This window comes from Lagenorhynchus albirostris, chromosome 21 (assembly GCF_949774975.1).
Source record: "Lagenorhynchus albirostris chromosome 21, mLagAlb1.1, whole genome shotgun sequence".
NCBI classification, from domain to species: Eukaryota; Metazoa; Chordata; class Mammalia; order Artiodactyla; family Delphinidae; genus Lagenorhynchus; species Lagenorhynchus albirostris.
The window spans coordinates 21,030,864-21,044,686 of record NC_083115.1 but is presented as its reverse complement, the minus strand read 5'-3'; the positions used below and the strand labels follow the sequence as shown (position 1 = coordinate 21,044,686).

Below are 13,823 nucleotides of genomic sequence, written 5' to 3'. Positions count from 1 at the left end.
AAAAATAATTATTTTTAATTATTTTTAATTAAATAATTAATTTAATTAAATTATTAAATTGAATATTTATAAATATTCAATTTATAAATATTAAAAAAATATTTTTTAATATTTAAATAAATTATTAAATTGAATGGGGTTGAATAGAATCACCAGATTCTTTGATAGAGTAGGGACACTCAGATTTGAGACTTTCCACCTGCTTTGAACTGTAGAGCTGTTTCCATATTTTTGAAGAAAAAAAATGCTTTCCCCCAATCGTTCTAACCAATTTGAAGGTTACAGATGTTCTCCTGTCCTCCCACCAAAGTGATAAAAGACTCAATCAATGAGTATACGTTGGGTTCATTCAACATTAATTGAGTTTGTATTAAGTGAACTGTATTAGGTGTTTTAAGGAGATGTAGAGATGAACACAGCATATTCCCTGACCTAGTAAAAGTGAAGAGTATGATACAGGTCAGATGCAAAGTCTTCTGTGAGCGTTGTGCAAAAGAGTTGTAGGAGAAGCAGGGAGAAAATGATTTATTCTGCCTGGAGTGAGGCTTTATCTTTTTTGGTTGGAGGTGAAATTTGAACAGAAACATGAAGAAATGGGTAGGCTTTCCTGGATAGGAATTCTGAGTGGGTCAATTCAGACCCACATGGAGGAGTGAGGGAGGGGAACAGTGATTGGACTGAGGCTTAGAGGATGAGATACTGGGACAAGCAGAGTCACTGTGGCAAAACCAGGGCGTTTGGAATCAAGAGACCTATGAGGGGAATTATCTTGGACATGTTGTTTAACTTGTCTAAACTTCAGTTTCTTTATAGAACGAGGGTAATAATATGTTGTGAAACGGATTGTTGTGAGGATAAAACCATATAAATATGTGAGAGCTCCTAACACAGGTATATACTGGGAACTCAGTAAATTCTTCTTGAATTGTGTCCCTATTCAAAGATCTAGTGGAGGGGCTTCCTTGGTGGCACAGTGGTTAAGAATCCGCCTGCCAATGCAGGGGACACAGGTTCGAGCCCTGGTCCGGGAAGATCCCACACACCATGGAGCAACTAAGCCCATGCGCCACAACTACTGAGCCTGTGCTCTAGAGCTCGCGAGCCACAACTACTGAGCCTGTGAGCCACAACTACTGAAGCCCGTGCTCCTAGAGCCTGTGCTCCGCAACAAGAGAAGCCACCACAATGGGAAGGCCATGCACCACAACGAAGAGTAGCCCCCCTCGCTGCAACTAGAGAAAGCCCATGCGCAGCAACGAATACCCAACGCAGGCAAGCATAAAATAAATAAAATAATTAAAAAGAAAAAAAATGATCTCGTGGAAGGTGAGGCTGGAAAGGATGAGCTTGCTTATGGGAGACCTTCAGGAGTGCTAAGGAGTTTGGACTTTATGTTTGCACAGCCCGTCTGCTGTGGGGAAGCAGAAAAAAGATAAGACAGGATTCCTGGTCCGTACAAGTTAGTTGGAGGGAGTCAAGCCATACCAAACAATACTACACACACACACACACACACGCACGCACGCACACACACGCACGCACACACACGCACACACACACACACACGATATGTTTAGAGTGGATGAGAGTTTGAGCTTTGGATATAGACTACAACTTTGGAGTCCAATGTCACAAGCTATTGACTCTGTGATCTTGAATCTGCCCCTTTCTTTCAAAGCCTGTTCCATTATCTACAGGATCTATGAAATAGGAAGCCATGAGAATTAAAGGAGATAAGACATTTAGTACAGTGTGTGGCACAGAGCAGACTAAGTGTTAGCTTTGATTATTATAATCAGATGCTAATTATAGATCATATCATATTTTATATTATAATTAGATGTCTTTTAGCTCATTAATGCTGTGGGGCTCAGAGGGAAAGTAGCATACCCTCACAAAGTAGAGTAATACGTGAACTAAATCCTAAATGACAGGCAAGATTTATTAAGCTGAAAAAGAAAAGGGAGGATGACAAGGCAGAGACGAAAATATGCACCCAGCATAGGAGCAATAGGGCCCAAGGTTCACGGAGCAGTGGATTGAAACAGAAATATCTCATAGGGTTGTTTTACCCTCTAGTTTAAGGGCTTACAATGTCTTTGTTCGTGCTGTTCAAAAGAAACTTTTGGAATTGCTACCAGTTTAATGAACTTTTTGGTCTCTTTAAACTGCTCTGACAGGCTCAACAGTATTGCTCACTTTTCATATTGAAGTATGAATCACATAAAGGAACAGTTGATGACAACCTAGAAGAGAACATTTAACTATCAGGCAATATAAATACACTTGAAAAATACGGAGATTTTAAAACCTAAGGATCTATTTTAACAGATATTTTGTTGTGTTTACAGTTTTTTATGGTTTTTTAAAATGCTTTTTACGGCTATTTTGTTGTTTGCATTTGGATAAAAGTTAAAAGAAAGTGAATGGGCAACAAAGTTTAAAAGTAAAGTACTAGTAGAGTTTATTTTGAAATAGTCAAAGCATTTTAGTGATAATCACAATAGGTCTTACTTTATTCCTCTAACATTTACTTCTATATATATTCAATATGAGGAAAATGTGATTAGGGGTGCCACATTTTTCTCGAACTATAATTCTAGTTTCAGAAATCCTGTTTGCCTGAAGCTATACATTATTTTAAATCCTAGTTGGTCATATTATGGGATGGAATAGGAAATTAATAATTACTTAGCCCTGACTTCATGCTTTCACCAAGGTTATCGAATTGAATTCTTCTAATAACTCTATGAAGTAGGAATCATTATCCCCCAGAGTAAAGATTAGGAAGTTAATAATCTTTCCAAGATGACCAAGCAGGGGGCATTAAGAACTGGGATTCAAATGCAAGCCTGTCAGACTCTGGTCTCAGGTTCTCCCAGACTCTGGAGCTGGTCCGGGAAGCTCACTGGGGTGAGCTGTGAAGGGTTGGGTCGGAGGAGAGGTGCCAGACAAGCTGACCAGTGGGAGCTGGGACACCTTTTCTTTGCTTCTCCAGACTCTCTGTCCACCCTCTTCACCCTGGTGAAGGTGAACACACAGCGAATGAACAGAGGGCTCCCTGCCCTGCAGCTTTTGGGAGCCAGAGCACGGAGGAGAACGAGGCCTGGCTTGTTTCCTCCTGGCCCTACTACCAGGTCACAGTGGGTTGGTGGCATTTCTCCATCAGCTACCCGGTCCAGATTCCAGAAACCTCTCCCTCACTTCTTGCTGCTCTGAGCCTAGGTGTGGTAATGTGTCCCTACTGTTAACAAGCCTTGGGGAATTGCTCATTCCTTATTCATTTCTCTTCACACGTCTTTAGAAAGTATGGTCCCTTTATTAAATGCACCTCAAGTTAGCCAGTTTGAGGCTGCCCTTTGTTTCCTGTGGGCTCCTGACAGGCATCCGTAATTGCAACGGCTCTGGGTGCTGTTTAATTTTTATTCTTTTCACTTTCCTCAGATTCATCGCTTCTCCAATAATTTTTATAGTGACTTGAATGGTGTGATGACAATTCAAGCAAAACCACTTCAGCAGAGACCTACTTATTTTGCAGATAGAACACAGTACGTATAAAAAATAATCACCCAGCCTCTTCCCTGCGCTGGACACACTCGACCACTAAAGACCACTGAGGACGAGATGGTAAGAATTGCATTTAATCCCATGCTCCAGGTGTGTCTGAGCACATAACAGCCAACGCGTAAGAATGAAAACAGCCTGTTCTAATGACAACCACAAAACAATTCCTGTTAGGTTGGGGCCGATAAGAAAAGGGGACTGTAGCTGTGAATGCTTAATCTTGTGGGCTATACGGTTTGATTACAAACAGTGAGAGACTTAAAACAATGAGATCTCTTCCCCCTGTCGATGATCCTTCACTGAAATTAAAATTGAACTGGAAATGCTGGTCTGTCCATTCATTCAACAAATAGGACTAAATTCTACGTGCCAGGCTGTGTTCTAGACAAAGCCTAGTAATGAGCAAATGCATAGAGCTTACATGTGAGTAATGAACTTGACTTCCCTCCCCCAGGAGTGAGCAAGAGGACAGATCTCTGGGTTTAGGGGCCGGTGCTCTTGCCTCGGCCCAGCACCGTCTGGCAAGGATCTTGGAGGCTCGCGGACTACAGACTTCTGCAAAGAAAACACCGGCATACAGGAGGCTGCCTTCTCTTACCTCAGAATCACAGAGAATAAAAATCCCCAGCGTGTACAGTGATGAAGTTCTTAGGGGAACGAAACTGTAAGTCTTGTTTCTTTGGTGGTAAAACAAAGGTCACGGAGGACAGAGATGCTTGTCAATTAGGGTTTATGGTTTATTCTGGACAAAGCATCCCTTGTCAGATCTTATGTGGACAGTTTTCTAAGTAGCTCATTATTTGGATATTTAACATGAATTTGTTCCAGTAGTATACTTACTACTAGATACTAGCTATTAGTTAGATACTAGAATATAAAGTCAGGCCGTGTACCTACAGCACAGGCAGCTAAGCGCAATGAAACTCCTGATGGAGAGGGTCTTAGGTGGGTTTCAATGGCTGAGTCTGTAAAACTAATCATTAGCTAATGCTTTTATATATACACAATTAATACTTTCATGGTGAGGTGTAAAAACTGATGTACATAAGATGCGGTTAAAATAAAAGGGACATATACCCATTAGTTTTTATTTATCTTGAAGGGCGAGTTTCATTCTGTGTAGGGAATTTCAGAAAATCTTTTGACCTTAGGGATCAACATCAAATCATTGCCTTATTAGAAAGGAATTTGTCTCTTCCTTTAGAATTACGAAGGAGCTTTCCAGTTTTCTCACTCACTCAAGTGTGAGGCAATACTTGTGTTAACAACAGCCAGTGTTTGTTGACTGCTTTCATGTTCCCAGCACTAGCTAAATGAATCACATTTATTATTTTATTTGTGACCTACCACAAACCTTTGAGTTGGTACTCACATTATCCCAAATCTAAGATGAGGAAACAGAGGCTGAAAGGAGTCAAATAACTGGCCAAAGATCACTCCCCCACAGTGCTGCCTGGCTTTGGAGACCAGCCCCTGGACCATCGGGCCACCAGGCTTCCTGCAGCACGGGAGGGAGTTATTACAGGGACCGCATCTAGGTCCCCCTGCGCGGGGGGATGTGTAAGCAGCTGCCAGTGCTTAACGAGTGACTGGACTCCTTCGAGATGCACTCCATAGCACCCTTTACAGCTTTATGATAAGTCAGCGTTTCTTTCACTAGTCGGAAGTGCTCTTTCCAGCTTTATTTGAGTCTGCTCTGTTAATTCTTTCAAGATCTCACTCCCTCCTCCATGTCACTTTGGCCACCTGGGACCCTCTTCGTCATCCTCTGCCGTGTCAATAGCACATTACTGGCTCTCTCCTCTTCCTCCCAGCCCACCCGGCCTCCACTGTCAGGCTTTCATCAAAAACCTTTTCTATTTTTTACTGAAATAAATTCAGACACCTCCAACTGTACATTCCCTTCCTGTTTTGTCCTGGCCTCTCCCTATTTGTAGATCCATGTCTTTCAACATTTTTAAAATTATTGCTATGCTAAAAAGCCCTTTTAGCGTATCTTTTCTAATTCCTCCCCCACCTGTGAAAGTTTAATATAGTGTAGAGTTTTGTACTTTTTTTTTTTTTTTTTGCGGTACATGGACCTGTCACTGTTGTGGCCTCTCCCGTTGCAGAGCACACGCTCCAGATGCGCAGGCTCAGTGGCTATGGCTCACGGGCCTAGCCACTGCACGGCATGTGGGATCTTCCTGGACCGGGGCACGAACCCGTGTCCCCTGCATTGGCAGGCAGAGTCTCAACCACTGCACCACCAGGGAAGCCCTATCAGACATTTTTGAAAGCATGATTTTAATGACTAAAATATAATTATGTGGGTATATAATAATTTACTGTGTTGCCCTATTACTGAAAATTTTCATTTCTTCTATATTTTCACTATTATATTGTACAGTGAACGTTATCTTACATAAATTTTAGTAAGGATGTCTTTAAACTGTTTCCTGGTGGTAAGTCCTAGAAGTAAAGCTACCAGGTCAAAGGTTATGGATATTTTTAAGGCTCTTGAAATATTTTTCCAAAGTTCTTCTAAGAATGGTTCTACCAATTTATAGACCTACTAGCAATCCACAAGACTATTTCCTTGCAGCCTGTAAACTTTAGTTAGTATGTATATTTTAAAACTTGATGAATCAAAAATTGTCATATTTTAATTTTCATGAATTTATTATTAATAAATAAATGAATTAGAATCTGTTTCTAGAATATCCATCTCTATTCTTGTGCACAAATTAGACAATTTAATTTTTCAGTGTTAATATGTGGTAGGGAAGGTCTTTTATCATCATTACTCTTCCTTTGTTGAAATTACTCACCCATGTTGACAAATAAATTTTACAATCTGGTTGTCAAATTAAAAAAAAAGTATCACATTGAACCTCATAGCATTAAATCTATTAAAAATGTAGGAATAATTGACATTTTCACAAAACTTAGTTTTCCCATCAGAGAACATATTTTGCCTTTTATGACCTTACATAAATTTTTGTGGTTTTCCTCATCTAGGCCCTGCACATTGAGAATTAATTTTATCCTTCATTGATTGCTCTATTCCCTAAATTTCTACAGTGCTTGTATTCAGAACCAGACACCGTAGCACTATATTATATCAACTGCATTGCATTGTAATCTAATTACTTGATTTGTTTTCAGTACTTTGTAATCTTCTTAAGGAGAGGAACTAGATATTCAAAAACTTCCGTGTTCTGCGCAGGGGCTAGCACAGCTGAGCACTCAGTAAATACAGGCTCACAGTCCTTACTAAACACAGAGGTGACTGGGGCTGGGACTCAGTCCCCTGCCCATCTTGTAGAAACTCAGCTCATCCTACTTGGCGTTTCCTTTGGGAGGCAGGTTGTGATTAATAGCTTCGCGGTAAGGTCTGTTCGTCTCTGTACCTGGGTGCTCAGGTCATGTTGTTGTGTTTACAGGCAAACTGGCGTGGACCGCACGGCCTCCCCACCAGTTCAGACCTCAAGGAGCAGGTTGCCACCAATAGGCTCAGAGACTGGGGAGCAGAATATGGCAGTTCCCGGATGGCGTCCTGTTTCTGTAAGACAGATTTCTTAATATTTAAGTTCACCATTTACATTGTTTGTTGGAAAACAAACAAACATAATTTGGACACTTCCACATGAACACGGTAGCATAAAATGTCTCCATGATCTGTTTCTTGAAAGTAACTGGCTTGTGAGAATTTATAGGAGGTGGGAGGATTAATTCAATATTTTGTGAAATAAAAACACAGCCCGAACTAAATCAGAAAGTCCAGGTGTCAAGGCCATATCTGACGGTCAGGATGGTGTAGTGAAGAAACTAGCATGAAGATTACGTCAGGGGACAGGCAGATCTGTGTTTGAATCCTGCCACACAAACTCTTCATATGATTTGCTTCCAATTAGTCTCCCTGAGCGTTAATTTTCTCACTTATAAAAGGGCAATAATGATTCCTACCTCAAAGAATTGTTATAAGGATTAAATGAATTTATAGATGTTAAATAATGCCTGGCATAGATTAAGAACACAGTAACATACCCTGCCATTTTTCCCAGCTCTCATTTTTACAGTTAATCTTTGCCATGTTCACTGGAATGTAGGCATAATGTCTTCTTCACCCAGGCTCAACTCAGCCAAGCAACCACAGAAAGTCTGGGGAAGGTATGCTGCTGGTAGAAAGCCTAACCAGGTTTCCCCCAGATTTATAATGACTGCTCACTTCACTCCAATACAAGTAACTTGTGTCTATTTTATAAAACACAGAAGACCCCCAAGGGTGAGAACATAGAGCCTAGGGAGAGAAAAACCAGCTGAGGCAGGGCTTTCTCTCGCATTCCTTTTGCCTCCCTGAATATAACAGTAAAACTCATTCTCAGAAGGCAAGAGTTGCAAAGCTTTAATATTTAACTTTAGAGTATTGTGGCTTAGAGTGGAATCCTAAAAGCAGTCAAATATCACATTTAAAAAAAGTCAGATGCTTCACAAATGCAGAAGAACATTTCTATCATAGTTTAATATTAAGAATTTTATGCAGGTAAGGTTTTTAATCCATATTTACTTATTAAGGCCCTACCACTTTACCGGGTTAAAAACTACAATTACATAATTAAATTGATAGGTGTGTTTAGTGGACCTTATACTTAGCAATATCTAAATAAAAGTTTTCAAATAAGCGAGTGAATGAATGATAAACGAGCGACTGATTGAAGCATATATAGATTTTCTTTTGTCTTTTTAAGGATTGCATTTATTTTAAACAAGAGCATATCATCCTTCATTTAGCTCAGAGAAAGGCATCCACAAAAACATGTGTTGAGCACAGTACCTGTCCGTGTAGAAAGATCACCCCTTCAAGAAAGATCTCTGGCCACAGAACAGTTTTCAAGCCCAGCACATCCCATACATTTTGGGTCGGTTCTCTGTTAACCATAACTTACGTTTTTAAAAATATTTGAAACGATAAAACTCATCCCTCATTTTATTTTTCTTCTAACAGTCAGATACACCCCGAAAAGGTTCATTGACACTGAGGGAATTTGCTGGTCACACATGGACAGGTCAAGGTTTTTTGACAGGTCGGTGTTCTCCATATACAAATAAAATGATGTAATACGTGAAGTTTCAAGTTTTGGAAAGAGAAATTGGAGATTATCGACCTTGAGAGGACAATTTTGACCAAGAGTTTGTCATCTATGGCTATATCTCAGGAATCTCCGTAAAGAGCAAAACTGCAAAGACAAGCACTTCTCTGCTGTTGGTTAAAAAAACAAAAAGTAACTGAGTAAATCTGAAGATCGAAGTGGTTTTGGTAAGGAGTTCATGAATCAATTGGGCAGCATCTCATGTGGCAAACAGACGTATTCTGAGGAGCTGCAGGGCATGGAAGGCTTTTATAAAAGGAAGGCAGGACAGGGAAAGGAGATCATCAGCAAGGAAAAAAGGAAAGTTCATTGGAGGAAGGTAAAAGCTCAAGTGATGATAGCTTGTTTTTGGCTGACCTGCCGGGTTTTCCATTGGCTGGGCTTGTTGCTGGGCAAGAAGGAAGTCTTCCTTCTTCCTGCTGGGGCAGGAATGTAGCTGCGCTTCCTGTTTGGGAGAGCAAGGTAGTCTCTTCCTGTTGGGGTCAGTCAGTTACTGATGTCTTCCTGGTGGGGTAAAGGTGAGTGGTGGGCAGGGCATGAGAGCTCCCACTACTGGCTTTCCAACCCCAACTTTGGCTGCGGTTTCCTTTTATTAATTTGCACAATCTTAAAGGAGAAAATGCCCAAAGTTTCCTAATAATTTAGAGCCTCACCCTCATAAAAAAGAAAATGCTGTCTTGAGTCTTACGAGAAATCAGTGTCTCTCTCTGCTGTAGAGTTTCCATGTTTTTCTTCTGAATGAAACTCTATTTTCAGATTCTCTTTGAAGATCTCATCATAAAAATGCTTCACAAAATTAATACAAATCTTCTAGTTATTTTATGATGTAGAGTTTTACAGATAAATACTTATTCTCAGGTAGTATGCCATTTAAAGAATCAAGTTTCTAGACTGAATTCAGGCCTATGATGTTTTAATTTTCAAAACCGTTACCAACATTTTTGTTCAAGGAGGCAACGTAGCATCGTCATGAGGTGTGCCACTCTGAAATCAAATGCCTCGTTTCCATCCTGACTCGAGCACCTACTAGCTGAGCACTTTAGGAGAGCCTCAACTGCTCCGGGCCTCAGTTCTTTTATAACAGACTAGATGGAGAAAACAATTATTGGAAAAATGTATGGAAAGGACCTAGCTAGATGCCAAGCATACACTGTTTGCTCAAAAAATATGAATCATTTGTATTATAGATAATCTCAAATGTAGAGGATAATTTGTTTTAAGGGAAATAATAATATAACTTTGAAATAAATCTAGTATAATTCAAGCACTGGGACAACTCAGGTTTATCACTGTTTATGTCAGCCCTTCTATAGTTCTATAGCATAGTGATGTCAAAATTTCTCTATTCTTTTGAGATTTTTCTCCTATGCTCATAGCTCTAAGCTGCTGTGTCTTTTTGTTGCTTTTTGCCTTGTGCATATTCCCCAGGAGTATTCTCTGTCATTTTCAATGACAATAGTTCTTTCTCTAAAAGGCAGCCATGGTATGTGAGAGAGAGAACAGTGACGGTTGATAAATATGATTCTGCGGATGGCAATAGACAGTGGCTAAGGAGTTTCGGAGATGTTGACTGCAGCGTGCTAAGTGGAGATGCCAAATAGTTTGTTGGGCGTACAGTACTAGAGGTTAGGAGAGGAAACTGGGCTCTGAATTTGTTTAAAATCTGCACTCTTAATTTTTCACCAAATACTAAGTCACTGTATTCTCTTATCAATAACTTTGTGACAACTGTCATTATTGCTGGTTGGAGGCCTTTTTTATGTCTATAGAAGTGATTGAGGGTACATAAGAGAGATGTTCCTATATTTCTAAAGATTTATTTTCTTCTTCTCTGACAGGCTTGTGGTCTCTTGCTTACCTTTGCTTCCAGGTCCAAAAGCGCAGGGGCTATTAACTTATCAGCATTATTCCTGTAGCAGAAAAAAAAAAAAAGGAAAGGAGAAGCTGAGGGACCAAGAGTGGGAAGGACTTCTTAAGGTAGCTGACAGAGTTCTCTGGGGGAACTCACGGCCAGGACCAAGGCCCAGTGGAGGGGAAGCACCCCTCTTTCTTCTCAGCACCCAGCGTGGCAGTTTTTCCAGATGACTATTTCCTGATTTGTGTACAAGTGACATTGAGTTTTTTTTTTTTTCGTTTTAAAAAATATCATCTGCATGGAACATATAACACGATCCTTTTGGGACCTGGGATTTGTAACATTTTAATGAGAATTTTGCTTGGTGTTTCAGGTTCACAATTTCCACCTAAATCTTTTCAGAGGACAACTTTGACTTTCAGAAAGAGATTCCAAGTGGCGTGTTGATGTGACTTCACCAGGACTGCAACACCTGCTGAAACATTCAAAGCCTTGGTACACCATTTATCACTTGAAAACTAGAAGAAGTATTGTTATATATCTGTCTGACAGTCTGAGATGTTCGACTGCCTGAGAGAAATGCAAACAAATAAACAACTTAATTTTGAACACTTTTTGCTGTAAAGAGAATACAAGTCAAACCCACCAACCTTCTTCATTATCGGAAGCATTCCAGTAAAGGTTCTTTAGGCTTTGCTCAGAAGAATCTAATATGTGTTTATAATTCATCCTTTTATTAATTATACACAGACACACACATGCTTAGTGCGTGTATTCACACACTACTTCGTATATGAAAGTATATTATCTAGGAATATGCCATTTTATCTAGGAGTATGTAACTTTATGTCTTTTGAGATTTTTTGTCTCATTCTATTATTAATTCCATCAAAGTCCTAGTCACTTATAGATATTACTCCCTCCTTTAGAAAACAGCAAAGTCACCTTGGGTACAATATGACAGGTTGACTAATGTTCAGATTGTTCTAGTCATTGTGCTGACTTTCTTATACCTTTTTAAAAAAGCACTTTAGGGGCTTCCCTGGTGGCTGGTGCAGTGGTTGGGAGTCCGCCTGCCGATGCAGGGGACGCGGGTTCGTGCCCCGGTCTGGGAAGATCCCACATGCCGCGGAGCGGCTGGGCCCGTGAGCCATGGCCGCTGAGCCTGCGCGTCTGGAGCCTGTGCTCTGCAACGGGAGAGGCCACAACAGTGAGAGGCCCGCGTACCACAAAAAATAAAAAATAAAAAAATAAAAAATAGAAGTACAGTGGTCTAGACTCATACCTTACAAACATTTTCTATTGGAAAATAAAGTACTAGTTTGGAGATAACATAAAGTCTTGGCTTTACCACTCACTTAAAAAAAAACAACAGCCTGCTCATGCATATATTTTAACACCTGTATTGAAGATAATACAGATAATAATCTAGAGTTTATTAAATAATGCTTAAATCAAGGATGGTGTAGGGCAGTGTTTTCATAATAATCTACTTTGATAAATGAGTCTCATCTTAGAATTTCCCTAACAAAGTTTGAAAACGGCAAATCAAATTACTCCTGAGATCAATTTTTAAACTAAGGTTAGTGACTATATTAATTAAAATGTCAGTTTATCCAAAACCAAGAAGAAATGAAGAAATTTAAAAATAATATAAAAACATGTAAAATACCATAGAAAACTACTAGATTGTATGAATTTAATACTAAAGGAAGTATCCATAGAGTTGTTATTCTGAACTAGAATGGGATTTCTATACCAATTAAGAGATACATTTTTATAATATAAATCATTTGCATATTATATTTTTATTGTCATTGTTTTCTTATGACTACAGATCATGGTTAGGATGTTTAATTCTTTAATTTTTAATAAAAAGTGTTGAGTTTTCAAAAATTCATTACATTTATAAAATCTTTAGATTCCCAATTTTCAATATAATTTGTGTAAATATTTCTCTATTCTGCAGTGTCTAATACACAGGTTACTCATTCATTTATTTCCAACTCCATAGCAAACTTTTCCCTGTGAATTCAAAATACATATCCATACATGTTTGTGAGGGTTTTACCTCATTTTTGAGTACACCAATTTAATCTTCATTTCAGAAAATGGCATTCCTGTGCGGCAATCATACTTGATATTTATCAAGCACCTCCTTTGTATAAGATTCTGTTCTAAGCATTGGGCTGAACAAGACAAAGTTTTGCCCTAATAGAACTTATACTCCAGTGGAGCGCACAGACTATAAATCAATAGAAACGTAAGGTGAGCTAACAATCAGTGCTATGAAGAAATATAAAATAAGGCCATGTGACAGCGGAAAGAGTTGCAACTTTAGATAGGACAGTCAGGGGAGGCTTTATTGCAGAGGTAGTCTTTGAGCAAAGACTCAAAGCAAATGAGAAAAGAAGCCATGTAGAAATGGAAAAAAGAATTCTAGACAGAGGAAAAAACACACAGCCCAAAACAGGAGCATACCTGGAGGTTTGAAGAGCAGCAGAGAGGCCAGTGGGACGTGGGATGGGATTAGCAAGGGGGTAAATAATAAAGAATGAGATCAGCAAAGTAATAGGAGCTGAGGGTTTAAGATGCTTTCTGGCCTTGGAAGTTGTAAATTATCCGAAATGGGGAGCCACTGGAGAGTTTTGAGGACCAAGTGATGTAATCTGACATGAGATGATGTTTCAGATCAGATGGTAGTGGTGCAGCTGGGGAGGAGTCAGGGACCTTGGGTGTGTTCTCAAATTTGAGCCAATAGGATTTGCCATTGGACTGGATGAGCAGGGTAATAAAAAATCCAGATTGCCTCGAAAGCTCTGGCTTAACACTTGGAAAGATGGTGTTGGCCTTTCCCGAAATCAGAAAAAGTTCAAGAGGAGCAGATTTGGAGGCATGTTGAGACATGTTTGTTTGAGATGCCTGAAGTGGAGATGTTGAGGTGTTTGGATATCTGTCCCTGGGGTTTAGAGAGGAGGTAGAGACTGGGGTGTGTGTGTGTATATATATATATTTGGTATTTAAGTACTGAAATGGATGAGATAACCAAGAAAGTGAGAACTTAGAAGCAGGGAAAAAAGAGTTCTGAGCCCCGGGCATCTTAACATCTGGAGGTATGGGATGTGAAGAGAAACTAGTAAAGCAGACAGAAAGAATAACTGGTGAGGGAGAAAAAAATCAAGATAATATGGAGTCAAAGTCAAACGGGGGCGGCGGGGTTCAAGGAAGTGATAAGGACTCAAACATGTTGAATGCTGTTGATAAGTCAATTT

At 39.6% G+C, this 13,823-nt stretch overlaps 1 protein-coding gene across 4 annotated transcripts in view; it reads left to right on the top strand.

Annotated features, from left to right (window-relative positions):
* Positions 1 to 11,160, top strand: part of FAM149A (family with sequence similarity 149 member A) — a 29,955-nt gene extending 18,795 nt beyond the window's left edge. For 2 of the 4 annotated variants that reach the window (XM_060136677.1, XM_060136679.1), the window contains exons 9-13: positions 3,445 to 3,548; positions 4,019 to 4,228; positions 6,990 to 7,110; positions 8,552 to 8,630; positions 10,925 to 11,160. In XM_060136677.1, coding sequence (XP_059992660.1) covers positions 3,445 to 3,548; positions 4,019 to 4,228; positions 6,990 to 7,110; positions 8,552 to 8,630; positions 10,925 to 10,998 — 588 coding nt within the window. In that variant the 3' untranslated portion in view covers positions 10,999 to 11,160. Of the gene's footprint in view, positions 1 to 3,444; positions 3,549 to 4,018; positions 4,229 to 6,989; positions 7,111 to 8,551; positions 8,864 to 10,924 lie in introns of all 4 variants that reach the window. The other 2 variants (XR_009538342.1, XM_060136678.1) reach the window with 2 other exon arrangements.
* The last annotated feature ends 2,663 nt before the right edge of the window (positions 11,161 to 13,823 follow it).